At 41.3% G+C, this 14464-nt stretch overlaps 1 protein-coding gene across 5 annotated transcripts in view; it reads left to right on the plus strand.

Annotated features, from left to right (window-relative positions):
- The window catches only part of B3GNTL1 (UDP-GlcNAc:betaGal beta-1,3-N-acetylglucosaminyltransferase like 1), a 329647-nt gene that overhangs the window by 13473 nt on the left and 301710 nt on the right, over nucleotides 1–14464 (plus strand). For 3 of the 5 annotated variants that reach the window (XR_003996594.1, XM_030534209.1, XM_030534213.1), the window contains one exon: nucleotides 8431–8495. The exons of the other annotated variants lie outside the window; for them this stretch is intronic. Coding sequence is in view for 1 of the 3 variants with exons in the window: in XM_030534209.1 (XP_030390069.1) it covers nucleotides 8431–8495 (65 nt within the window). In the remaining 2 variants the exon portion in view is untranslated. The remainder of the gene's footprint in view (nucleotides 1–8430; nucleotides 8496–14464) is intronic. 5 annotated transcript variants of the gene reach the window in all.

Raw genomic sequence — 14464 nt, forward strand, 5'->3', positions numbered from 1 at the left:
TTATATGTACACATTATGTAGGTGGTGAAGTAGTCTCCTAGTAGTTTGTTCTTCTTTTACTCATACTGTTTCTTCACAGTTCATTTTTTTGCACACAATCTTATTTTTTGTCCAATTCTTATATTTTAAGCATGTTGCTGTGTGAGGCTTTTGGTGTACAGTAGAATCAAAGTTTGCTTAGCTTATCCAATACAATTTTTTAAAATTTGACTAATAATTTGTAATAAAAGTTAAGAATTAAATCCTCTTTAGGATTCCAGTTCATTGAAATATTTTCAAGGTACATCTCTAGCTTTCGCATTTGCTGAGGAGGTTCTGTACTGCTTAGTTTGTGGTATTAAATCCTGACATCAGTATCCACCCCCTTCCCTGTTACCTGTATGCTCCCAGGTTGCATCACAGTTGGAAATTAAAAGACTGTAGCTTTATTTAGCACAGACTGAGGTTTTATAAGTTTTTTTTTTTTTTTTTAATAGAGCATTTACCTCAGTAGTGAAGTACTCAATAGATACATAATTCATTCCTTTTGTACGGGGGCAACCTTCTAGGTCCGCAGTTAACATCCATCTCTATTGAGTTGGTAAAAATTGCCATTGGTTATTTGCATGGCAAGCCGTAATGCCTTCCTTCCCATTAATATAATTCTTAATTGGGTTTTCTTCCCTTTCCATTCTCATGTGTGATAAGTTAGCCACACTACCCACCAAAGATAGATTGTTGTGTCACCGAGTAGAGTTTTTAAAACATCCTTATTTCATTGCATCTGCATACTCTTATTAGCGTTGCAATTTGTGTGTTCTGTTTGGAAGAGATGCAGACACTGCTTAAGAAAGAAGCAAAGTAATCCCATCTAATTATGCTGTATTTAAATGTAAACGTTAATCATATCACCTGCAGATGTACCGCTCAGCCTTTCATCATTGTAGAATGAGACATTGATCCCTGCAATGCAGTTCACATCATTGTTACTCTTCTTGTCTTCCCCCTCACGTTTCTCTGTCCATTCCCTCTTCTGTGTTCCACCCAACTATGTATAACTTTGCTCATGCTGTTCCCACACTTGGCAGTTCATTTCTCTTTCTGATCTCTTCTTCAGTTTGACTAACACACAAGAGCAGAGAACAAAGTGGAAGACTGGTCAGAAGAGCAGAGAGGAGGATGGTGTGCTGATAGTCTCTGTGGGAGCTGTATAGGCAACACCCCTGTAAGGCAGGATATAGTGACACTGTGGATGGATAGGGGACTGGGGACAGAAAATTGACCTTAAATAAATGTCCTGCAATATGCCAATAATTTGAGAGGCATAATTTTGGAACATTTTGAAACAGTTTCTACTTGCTTTGATGAAGCAACCTGTTTGTTTGCAGCCAAAAGAAAGCTGTACTCATTCTAGGTGATACAGTCCAATTCAAGAAAGGCATGATTTTATTTCAGGTAATTGTTAATTCACAAACATTTCCAAACAATTTTGATGCCAGTATATGTAAATAAATAAAATTTCGTTTGTGTACTGAATTGATCTATGAATGACAAACTCCTCTAATTTTAACAAACAAAACGAAAGCAAAAGGTGTGTTCATGTACATCACATTAAATAATAATAAAACAAAATACACTTGGTTTTAAAAAACAGGTTATTATGTAGGAATCAATGTTAGATTGCTATTCAAATAAGGACCTCTCTTGTTTTAGAGGTTGTTACATTTGGGGAGCCAGGATAGTTTGAAAACTTTATTATCCTTTTGTCTTCAGTGATTTATTTTGGTATGTTTGAGTAGTTACAACTGGAAGGAATATTTCCTGTGAAAGAAGCCCCAAAACAGAAACAATGTGGCAGTTGGTATTCAAGTCTTGGACTATTTATATGGGATTAAAATTCATTTCTGATTCTTTCTTATCATGTAAAAGAAAAAGAGGGGAGAAAAAACGAAAAAAAGAAAGGGTCACTGGCTTAAAAAAAAAATCCTTTTTCTTTCCAAGAGCAAGGAATGTTAATATCTCACTGAGGCTTAAGTTTTTACTGTTGTGACCATAGTAACAGGCTCTTTTCACCAAGTAAGCAGGCATTACAAAAGAGAGTTCTGGCACAAACATTTGATTTTCTTCAGTACAGTAATATTAAAGCAAATTCTTTGCTTATCCCAAACACAGGATTCATTGTGGGAAACCAATTTTCAATATTTAGTTTCCCCAGGGAGTTAAATCTCTTCTTAAATTACAAAATTAACATACCTTTTTTATTCTTAAGACACTGTTGTTATAAGTAACTGTTTAATAAAATTCCAGACGTGTTTTAATCTAGAAAAAATGTTTTATACCCTTTTTGACATAACATTTTATACTTCAAATTTTTTCCCTAAAAGATTTGATTTAAAAGCAGCATCTTAAAGATTTCAGAAAGTTCCTTATCTTTGAATCTTTTAACTTTCATCTTGAAGTTGTCACCTTGCCTTTTTTCTTTTCCCCCCCCTTGATCATTGCTTCCTTGGACTTTACTCATTTTACAGTGATGACTGTTGAAATATCATATTAATAATGAATGAAATATGTATATAGGCTTAGCTACAGCTGATCTTGGAAAAATAGGTGTTGATCCAGTGTGGGAATTACGAGTGCAAGGTCAACTCCATCCTACTCTTTTTTTCCCTTTCCCTTAGAAGACAACTGTTAAAAACTATGGATTCTCCTATTTGGCATGTCCAGGCTTGCTAATTTGCTTTAGCTTTTTCTTACTGAAGCTGTGGATGCCAGAAATTCAACTCCAGTCTTGAGAGCTGTTGAATTTACCAACTGGTTTTGTCTTATGAGTTACTATTACATATATAAGGTGTTTAAAAACAACTCATTTAGGTGTAATCTTGAGTGCTACTGTACTGTTGGTGGTTGGACCAACGTGCTCCTAGGAGGTAGTGGAAAATATAGACAGGAAATGATCTCTTCATCATGCTTCCTGAGAATTCAGAGTGAAGGACCTATCTGTACTGTACTATAATTGACTCATGGAAGCCTGTAAAAACACAGTTGTTCCTTGGTTGACTTTCAGTATCAATCTGTATTACTAGTTCAGAACTCTAGCCTGGTTAGGGAACGTACTTAAGGTCCCATAGAAAGTAATTTCTGTAAACACTGACCAAGGAACTTTATTAGAATAAGATGAGGTATTATCCTTAAAGATACTGTGTATCTGTGCTTCACTTTAAAGCTTCCTCACCCTTGCCATTACTGTCTACCTGCTGTAGATTTAAAGATATACTACACATCCTCTAGACTATACAGTGGAATAATCTTGTAACTAGGTCAGGTGACAGCCATTTTATAAGGAGGTTCCTGACTTAGCTGCACTTGTGACATAGACAGGGCCTAAATGACAGGTACGGTATTAAATGGGACTCATAAGGTTTTTCAGGTTAAATTAGGTGCCTTTGTGCTTGTCTCCTGTAGAACAATCTGTAGAAGGAGGAAAAGTACAGGTACCTGGCTATTAACTTAAGCCTTGTCTACACTGGGAAGTCATCCCAGTTTAATTGAATTGGTTAAAATCACACTTTAACTTAACCAGTACAACTTTCTCATGTAGACAACATCTTAGATGTTAACTCCTGGAGTTGTCACCATATTTGGCCCTTTGGGGAAAGAGTTTTCAAATGCTCAGAGACAGGCATACCACTTTGAAACCCTATGGACTCTACTGATCAATGGAAGATCCAGTGCTGCTATTGTATCTTTCAGGGTATAGGTGTTAAGCACTCCTGTGCTGTTCCTCATCTTCCCTCTTCCACGTAAGAGAGAACACACTGAAAAGCCATGCTCTCCTTTTTTCTTCTCTCTCTTCTTTTCCAGGGGATGATAGAATTGGTGGAGGGGGAGTGACTATGCCAGCTGCTTGATGTAGCTGCTTCTTGGCTTCACCTCTTTTCTGAAATAGTTTTGCTTATTAGTAGAACTTGTCTTCACGTACAAGCGACTTATAAACAGATTTAGTTAATCCGGTTCAATAGGTTGGGTGGACACTTTTAATTCAGTTTAAAACAGGCTTATTTTGCTTTAATTTCATTCTATTAGGAAATATTTAAGCTGAACTGAAATAAGACACTCATAAACAGAAGTAAGATTATCCACACAGGTTTTCAGTGGATTAACTACACTGCTGAAAGTTTTTGTGTTGACAAGGCCTTAGTAAAAATCATTGTACGCTTTTAGAAAGAACCTGAGTCTCCTCTCTTACAGCTGCACTGTTAAGATAGGCACAGTGGATCCATGATATCAGCATTATAATTTGTCTACACTTTTGTGTGTGTCTGTGTTTCCGTGGAGAGGTTTCCATGTAAGCATTCCAAATTTATGCTCATTGTTACGATATGCCTTTTGATTTGCTCCCCTCAGCACTCCATGTAGCCCCGGATAAAGAGAATAACCAATATAATAATATTTCCTGTTGAGAAAGAGAGAGGCAGTCTGTCTGAAATAGTCTTTGCAGCACAGGAATTTTTTTTTTTTCTCTTACGCCTTGCTGGAGTCCTCTAAACTAAGGGCCCATACCACAGGCCAAAAAGATTGGCTGGTCTGCACATTCTTGCCCTTTTGAAGGGTGCTTTTGTTTTGTTTTGTTTTGTCTTTGATTTATATTAGAATAGCATCTAGAGGGCCCAGATGAGGATTGAGGCCTTGTTTTGTTTGTAGAAACAGAGTAAAAGTCAGTTGCTGTTCTAAAGAACTTGCAGTATTTGTTAATGACAAAAGGCTGATGAAAAAATAGGTGGGAATGGGGACGGGAGGACAATGTAACAATAATACCAGAGTGTTCTAGCATAGACTAGATGTGCATACAGTGTACACTTGAAGTAGTTCAGTATTTGCCTAGTTGTGATCAACTGGTGAAACTGCTAAATAAAGGTGATGTGTACATCTGTACACTAAGATCTGGACTGAACCTACCAACCTATTTCATGTAGGCCAGCATAAAATGGTGGTTATATGAGCCATAAAGTGGTGGTTATTTGTACTCATTATTAATTTGCTTCTGGGTTTGAACTAGTATTGTAGATTGACCAGTGTTTTAAACTAGTATTGTGAAAGTCCATTACAGTCCCCATATGTAGAGAGTACACTATCCATGCTCAATCCTTTTTAAGACAAAGAAGATTATGAAAACTGTGGCTATTGAATTTTTTTATTTCTAATCAATACAACTGTAGTTTTAAGTTAAAAAATCCCTGAGCATTCTTTTAACCCTTTACTGAAGAATCTAGAGAGAAAAGCACCAACTGTTACACTAGTTAGGAAACAAATAGTGTTATCTTTTTCTTCAGAGCATAAAATGATCACCATTCGGAGTCAGTAAGAAATGTTCCTCGTGATATGCTACTGTATATGCTTTCTTTTTAAGCATTTGTCATTGGCTGTTGGAGGCAGATTACTGGCCTAAATGGATTTAATAATCTTTTCTTGTGTCAATTTTTACTGTCTTGGGGTAAAGACAATGAGAGCAGCGGTTCTCAAACAGGGGTCTGGGAATCCCTGGGGTGGGGGGGAACAGGAAGGGGAAAGACTTCGAGCAGGTTTCAGGGCGTCCACCGAAATAAACCAGAGAGCAGGGCCAGCATTAAACTCGCTGCGGCCCAGGGCAGAAAGCCGAAGCCGAGCCCCACTGCTCCGGGCTGAAGCCAAAGCCTGAGCAATTTAGCTTTTTTGCGAGGCTCCCAATGATGTGAGGCCCTGGACAGTTGCACTGCTTGCTACCCCTAACACTGGCCATAGCTATTAATCTACTGAAAAACAGTTGTTGTAGCACTAGTGGACCATGGAATTTTTATAGCATGTTGGGGTAGGGGGGAGAAGGACCTCATAAGGAGAAAGGTTGAACTTCTGCTCTAGAGCAGAGTGTACATAGGCGAAGAGGAAGTATCCATGTAAAATATGTAGTCAAGTTTGCATCCGAAGCTTATCATGTAAAAATAAATGTTTCTCTGCAGTCCTCTTGGTCTTCAACTTGAATAACAACTATCCAGCCACACCCCCCAAGAAATCCAGTCCCCTCGAAGAGTCAAATTCCTGGCTGTCAGTTTGATATTCAGAACTGCAAATTACTGTACAGACTATCCTTGGCAAATCCTGAGGAAGTTGCTTGCACCCATAAAGGCAAAGAGTGGAGTGTCAAATATTCTTCTTTTAGTTGCCTTATCCTGGAGAAATATATTTTTACACACATTGGTTGACAGTCTAGCATTTGGTCATATAAACACTATAAAATATGTAATTTACAGGTGGGAAAAAAAGTTTGCCCCACTGTTACTACTTGAGTGCCTGTGGCTTGTAATTATGGAGCTGTATTGTTAACATTAGCAGTAGCAGTTTTCTCCATCAGACTAAAGAGGGATGAAATCTATTTTAAAATGGGATGCTTCTCTAAGCAAAGGAAGTGATTCCATCACCAGAATCAGAAGGCCCAGAAGGAGGAGAGCAGGCATGAAGGACTTGGACCAGACTGTGGGCTCATTAAAGTTGGAGAGATCAAAATGAGGAGAATTGCATTCAGGAGTTTTTTTCATAGATGTTTTGTGTTTTTAAAGAGTAAAGTTGTGTGTGTTTAAGAAATTCCTTTGCTTTGCTTTTTGTCTCCTTCCTTTATGCCCATGGTCCATAGAGGGATTAACTAGAAACCTGAGCACTCACAGCCAGGTGGTCTCAGGAGAATGCATTAAAGCAGTTGGGGGCTTGGGTAGGCTGAGAGCTGAGCCCAGGCTTCCAGTGTCTAGGCGACCAGACTGCAGGGTACCGCTGCTCAAGAAGGATGTCAGCAGGGCCGGCTTTAGGAAGTGTGGTGCCCAATTCGAACATTTTCGGCTGGGCCCCAGATGGGATGACTAAAAAAAAAAAATGTAAAAAAAAACCCTTTCATTTCTTAGCAACTGATTCCCTATAAAAAGTTCTGATTTAAAGGATGTGCCACAGTATATATTTTTTGTACCACTGGGGTTACAATACGTCCGTATTTTCCCAGGATAGCTATTTAAGAACCAAAAAGCCAGACATGTCCAGGAAAATACAGATGTATGTTAACCCTACCTAAAGTTGTTTTTTTTTAAAAAAAGATGGGCCTGAACTAGAAATGAGCTCCATTTCACATGTGTGAGTCCCTGCCACTCCCTGGGGGTGTGCTCGGGTGACCAGATGTCTCGATTTTATAGGGACATTCCCGATTTGTGGGTCTTTTTCTTATATAGGAGCCTATTACCCCCCACCCCCTGTCCCAGTTTTTCACACTTGCTGTCTGGTCACCCTAGGGTGTGCACATATGTGGGTCCCAGCTTCTCCCTGCCACCCTAATTGAAGCAGGTGTGCAGGGTTACTGCCCTGGGAACTGCAGGGCACCAGTGGACATGGGGCTGGCTGGAGGTAGGGTCTGGCTGCAAGCAAGGCAAGATGTGCGGGGCTGGCTGGAGATGGGGTGTGTGTAGGGTGGGCTGCCTGGTTTTAGGCAGGGCCGCAGGGGGATGTGGCATGGGTTGGCAGTGCTGGAGAGAGAGGAGTACGGGACTGGCTGGCTTCGGGCAGGGGGTGCAGCAGGGGTTGGCTGGAGACAGAGCAGGGAGTGCAGCAGGGGCTGGCTGGAGATGGGCTGGTGCGGGGAAGGGGTGCAGGAATGGAGACACGGCAGGGGGTGCGGGGCTGGCTGGAGACAGGCTGGCTGCAGGGCAGGGGGGTGTGGGGCTCCTCCCTCACCCACCGTGGTAGCAGCAGCCCAGGGCTCGGGGGCTATTTAAAGGGCCTGGGGCTTGCCTATTTCCACGGCCCTGGCCCTTTAAATAACTGAGGGAGCCCTGGGGAAGCGGCAGGACTCCGGCAGTGGCAGCAGAGGCAGCTGAAGCCCTGGCCCTTTAAATAGCCCCCGGAGGCCCTCGCTACCCCAGGGCTCTGGGGGCTATTTAAAGGGCCCAGGGCTCCCCTGCTTCTACCGTCCTGGCCCTTTAAATAGCTGCGGGAGCCCTGGGGAAGCGGCGGGACAGGCTCTTCCCGGTACACCGTACTGGGGCTTGGGCACGGGGCCCTCTTAGGGGCAGGGCCCGATTCAGGGGAACTGGTTGAATCGGCCTAAAGCCGGCCCTGGATGTTAGACATGGGGGCTGTGCCTGTGGAGTATACCTGAAGGACCCAGAACCAGGAACAGAGATCAGTCACTGCCCAGCATGTGAGATGCAGTGTTTGGATCACATCACAACAAACTGGTGTCTGTTGAGAGAGCAGAACTGGACCGGCCACAATACTTCAAAGATTCCTGTTTAAGACGTGTAGAACAAAACACTTTTCATAATAATGTAGATCTCCACTTGTCTCACATTTAATCTTGACTACAGTATAATTTAAAAAATATGTTGCGATAAAAATAATTCTAAAGATATGTGTAACATTAACTTTTTACTTTTTCTTCAGTTGGCTTTGCTAAAAACCAAGCAATAATACAGAGTTCAGGGACCTACCTCTGCTTTCTGGATTCTGTAAGTTATCTCTTCATATTTTATTTAGTTTTAACACTTACCGTAGATTGTTTTTAATATGGTGGTTGATTTTTCTTAAATTGTTTAAATGTTTTCTTAAGTTGTTTCACACATGTTAAGTACTAATTATTACAACTTTGTATTAATCTTTCAGCCTTGTATATAGTTGCAGACTTTACCTTCTTCTCTGATCCCATTAAATCCCAAGGCTGGGTCAGGTCAATATTTAGGCGTTCTTTAGGAGTTCTCATGTCCCATGTGCTGCAGGAGAGATGGTGCTGATGATTCAGATTGAATGTTTGCATTTGATTGAATTTGAGTTGGAACTGAACCAGGCCTTTGTGTAGTGATAGGGGCACTATGCTACTGCTGGAAGTGCAGTTTTTTTAATACAATGTAAAATCAAAGTCCTGAGTGCTTGTGATCTTTATAAAAAGTGTCATGAGATCTTTCAAGAATGGAGATGTTAATGCTAGACCCCTGCCTAGATTTTTAACTCAGGTAATCACATTCTGATTCTATAAATTCCTCTTGCAATGTCAATTGGATGCAGTATTTTTAAAAAATGTCTTATATTGAATTCTTCTTGCTAAATATTATTAAACAGCTGATATGTTTTACATTTGTTGATGGTCCAAGGAATCTGCCAGTGATTTCTTCTCTCTGCCTTCCCATTCAAGAACTAAGTGTGGAATATGTTCTGCTGGCAGTAGCCTGCTTGACTAGTTGAAATATTGCTAAAGCCATTTAGTACCGTATTTAGCGACATAGTTACGTGTTAAAGGAGCAAAGAATGCTGTGGCACCTTACAGACTAACAGACGTTTTGGAGCATGAGCTTTCGTGGGTGAATACCCACTTCGTCAGATGCATGCATCTAACGAAGTGGGTATTCACCCATGAAAGCTCATGCTCCAAAACGTCTGTTAGTCTGTAAGGTGCCACAGGATTCTTTGCTGCTTTTACAGATCCAGACTAACACGGCTACCCCTCTGATAGTTACATGTTGCCTTTTTTATTTAATTTCATTATATTAAGGTTTGTTCCAATTTCCCACCTAAATAGATTTTTTTAAAGGGAGTTTGGTACCTGAGGAAGGTTGTGGAAAGTGACTTTTCAGAATGTGCATGTCAGATATCACACACATATTCCAGAAGTGACAGTTTGAGCAGTCGGAGTTAGAGATCTTATATGAATCCTTGGGTGTTTGGAGATCTCACTTCATTCACATAGCACAAAGTTATTCATTTCAGTAGCTTGTACCCAAGTACAGTGCAAAAATGTGTTTACCAGGTCTCAGTATTAGTTTCCTTACAGTTTCATTAGGAAGCGAATATTAAAAAAGCAAGTCTGAGGAGATAAGTTCAGTGTTCAAGATTTTGTTCACTTGCTAAACAACATTGCTTTTTAATTAGGTTATAGGTGTTTCATGTAAATTGTACTCATGAAGTGACTGATTAAGGCCTTCATCCTGCACGATTGCAGTCAGTGAGAGTTTTCCAGTTGACTTTAGTGGGCTGTATGAATGTGGGCAGGTTCAATGCAAACTGCCCTATGCATAACCAAATCTTTTCCATCTTAACTCCGGTGAGTAGTTCCATGAATTTGAGTCCTTCTGACTTTTGGGGGTTCAGTGGCACTACTTGTATGAGTGAAGCAAGCAAGATGTGACCCAAAGTCAGTTACTGGCAAACCCCTAGGTATTCCAGCTTTTGACAATTACTCCACAATGTGTAGCGTGGTTAAATGCTGGGGATTTAGGATGAAAGCACTACACCAATTTTTCTTGTGAGCTTAGCCAGCAAAAGCCCATGTCTCCAAAAGTAAAAAGTCTGTTGCACCATGTAGTGCAATGTCACATCTGTGCAAAATACATATATATGTGATTCATTGAGGTAAATATCAGAGGGGCTTATTCTGCCTCTTCCAGTTCAGACAAATATAGTTATAAATCAGGCGATTATAAATCAGGTCATTACTTATATTTTTTATTTTCCATTGAAAAGGAGAGAAACCGTGTGTGTGTGTAAATCTCTTTTTAATGTTTGAATTATTATTTACATGATTGCATGTATATGTCGTGTACCTTTACGCTGCTGCATAATTTCTCTTCACTGGTTAGCTCTAGAGGGTAAAGTAATCTGTAGCAATCATTCACAAATATTAAGGCTGACTAATATTTTTTCTCCCAGATGTTCTAATGGATGGTTCAGATTTGGTGAAAGATTAATTTTAAAATGAATGTGTGCTGTATACATTTAGGACCATTTGAAGTGGTTCCAAACAAAACTTTTATGGTCCAAGCTTGAAAAATAATTGAAAATAGGTAGAGAATATTGGTTTTCTGTTTAATTTCTACATATTTGCACTAACAACTAGATGTTTCAAAGGTGAAATCATTCTGAGCTAGCAAAACTCATGTTCCTGTATCCTAGAAGTTGTACATCAAATGTGTTATTAAAGATAACACTCTGCTATTTTTCTTTGTGCCTGCTATTGTTGGCTAAAAATCATTAACATAGAGGGGATAAAATAATTGCAAAAACTGCTACAAAACTAGGAATTGATCAGTATTCTGTCTGACAGTAGTTACTAGATACTATGTGGTAATAACCCAAACACAGATGTTTCCAGCTGTGTCACTGAGCTGTCTGTGTCTGCTTCCATATGCCCCCTCACTTCTTAGGTTCAGTTCACTAGCCAAGTATCAAATTATTTAGAAAAGAATGTTGATATCAGGCATGTGGAATGAGCTGCATTATTGCCAAGAAATTGATTTTCAGATTTGCATTCATAGTTGCAGGTTCTGGCTTAATACAGAGCAGGTTACATAATTCATTATGCATTTGGTGTATGTGAGGAGAGACTGTATTGTTTTTTAGGACTTCTTGCTTGTGTGTCTTTGAGGAAGTATTGACTCCAGAGAGAACTGTTCACTTGCTATCTCAGCTGGAGTCAAGCTGCTTTTATCTGGAAACACCAGTAGCTTTGTGATGACAGTGAATTGGGAAGAAACATGACAGAAGACGATACAAGGCTCAAAATTTTCAGAATGTGATCAGCCCGTTCTTGTGTTAAGTGCAGGTTATTTGACTAAAAGCTAATATGTTTTTATTTTCCTCTATAACCATTGTTCTTCTTCGAGTGCTCGCTCATGTCGATTCCAAGTAGGTGTGCGTGCACTCTTTGCACAGTTTCTGGAAGATTTTTCCCTTATTGATATCTGTCGGGTTAGTCCAGACATTCCCTGGAGTCATGCCGTCATGGCGCTGCATATATAGCCCTGCCGACCTGCTGCCTCTTCAGTTCCTTCTTACTGCCAGTGACGGTTAGCCGGAACGTCGTTTCTCTCTTGCTTCTGCAAGGGTTTCCCTAGTGATTTACTTGTAGTTACCTGTAAATAGTTAAAATAGTTTAGTTTCTTATTTAGTCTTAGTGTACTTGTTAGATTAATTACAGCCCTGTTAATTGGGGGCAACCCCTCTTCCCCGGAACTGCGGTATGTCTTGGGGTTTAAACAGTGCATGGCTTGTAATAAGCCTATACCAAGGAGCTACCCTCACACTTCTTGTCTGAAGTGTCTGGGGAATCCTATCAAAAAGAGTGCTGTAAGATCTGCAGGGGATTTTGCCCCAGAGCCCAGAAGGAGAGGGACCAAAGATTAAAATTTCTCCTGATGGAGGCAGCCCTTTGCACTCACTCGGAGCTGAGTTCGGCCGAACCAGCACCCAGCATATCAATATCAGTGTGGCGTGCACCAGTGTCTACGAGGGAGACCTCGGCGCCGAGAAGGGCCTCTCGCTCCAGAGACTCTTGGTACTGATAGGGTTATCCGATACAGAGGAGCTCCACCCATGGCTCAGTCTGGCATCACTCCCAGTCTCCAGTACCCTGTAAGAAATGGAAGAAGTTGGAGAGGGGTTGCTCATCCACGCCAAGAACAGGGTGAAATGCCCCAAGTGCATTGGTACCTGTGCAGGGCCACTCAGGCACTGCACTAACCAGCATGGTGCTGTTGACTGCAGCCCCAGCACAGGGTCAGTTCAGTCAGGTGTTGATGGACTCCCCTCTCTGGGAGAGTTGTGGAGAGGTGCTGTAGATGCCTTCCCCACTGGACACATTAAAGGGAACCAGAGATCTGATTGCCTTCATGGCACTGACTTCACCCTCCAGATGCGAGTCTGCGTCGGGCCCCACGAGTGTTGGCACCGCAACCCCCCCCCCGGCACTGTTTCATGGCAACCCAGCTATGATGCCGCCCTGATCTCCTTCGCTATGGCACCACTCCTCAGCACCGCCCGAGGTTAATCGGGCTATGGCGCAGCGATGGTTGCTTGTTTGCTGGCACTGCTCCCTAGCACAAACTGGCACTTCTCATCTCTGTTAGCTGTGCAGTGAGTCCTCCCAATCAGACTCTGAGCTGGAATTTTACATGTCCAGATGGAACAGACACGTATGGGAGTGGGGGCATGCAAGAATTGACATAGGTCAGCAATTCTGAACTGTGTCCTGGCCTGTGCAGTGGCAGTTACCGGTGCAGTGGCCTTTTTTTTGGACCCCATGAACATTCCATCAAGCCCCAGGGTCTCATTCCAGGAGGTCTCAGTTGGTGATCTCTGAGAGCCAAGCACCTCTTCCGCCTCCCTTGGTGTAGGACCAACCACACGGCACCAAACTGGCCACCATACCAGAGGAGCTGGCACCGCGAGACCCACTTAGTACAGAAGGTCAGGAGCAAGAGCTTGTTCCCGTACTCACCTCATCATCTTCATCACCAGATGAAGCTGTAGCAGGGATCTCTCCGACCCCCACACTTAAGGAGAGTAGTGTCCACCAATGGCTTTTGAGGAGAGTGGCCCAGAACATGGTGCTTGAGGTCAAAGAAGTCACTGAGTCCTCAGACACTATGGTGGACACCCTGACTACTGGGCTTGTCCCGTATTGCTCTGCCACTAATTCAGATGATTCAGGACACCATCAAATCCCACAGACGTACCCCTGCCTCACTGTCCTCGATGGCAAAGAGGACTGAGAGGAAATATTTTGTCCCCTCTAAAGGATTGAATTAGAGCTGTCAAGCAATTAAAAAAATTAATCGTGAATCACACGATTAATCGCACTGTTAAACAATAATAGAATACCATTTATTTAAATATTTTGGATGTTTTCTACATTTTAAAATATATTGATTTCAATTACAGCACAACATGAAATGTACAGTGCTCACTTCATATTTTATTACAAATATTAGCATTGTAAAAAACAAAAGAAATAGTATATTTCAATTCATCTAATACAAGTACTGTGGTGCAATCTTCTTATCATGAAAGCTGAACTTACAAATGTAGAATTATGTACAAAAAAAATAACTGCATCTTAGTGGAGGAGGGCAAGCTAGAGGCACGGGCCACACACTACAAGCAGCCCTGGATGTTGCCATTTCGACTGCTTTTAGACCATGTCTTCGGCCATGGCTATGAGAAGGAGCTCTTGTCTGCAGGCCTCAGGACTCCCAAATGAGGTCCAGCAGACCATTCAGGCTCTCCCATTCGAAAGCTCCTCACTCTTTTTTCTGAAAAGACAGACTCATGGGTACATCACCTTAAGAACTCAAAGGCACACTCAAGTTCCTTGGCATGCATACCTTGCACTGCAACGAAGGCATTTTAAGTTGCAGCCCCTGTCTCGATTTTTTTACCAGCCTCAGGAGAAGTAGGAGTACTCTAGGAGGCCTAGCAGAAATCATAGGAGGAAGTCTCCTCCCATTATTGTTATACCAATATAATAAAAACCAGCAGGATCTTATTAAGAGGGATAAGGCAAAGATACCACATTTATTGTAAATATAATAATAAAGCAAAAGATAAAAGCAAACGATGTTGTTTAACTACTTATTTCTATCACTACTTATTCCTTATATACGCACACACGCACACTCTCATTCATTCATTCAGGTTCTGTATAGGTGTT

Source organism: Gopherus evgoodei, chromosome 15 (assembly GCF_007399415.2).
Source record: "Gopherus evgoodei ecotype Sinaloan lineage chromosome 15, rGopEvg1_v1.p, whole genome shotgun sequence".
NCBI classification, from domain to species: Eukaryota; Metazoa; Chordata; order Testudines; family Testudinidae; genus Gopherus; species Gopherus evgoodei.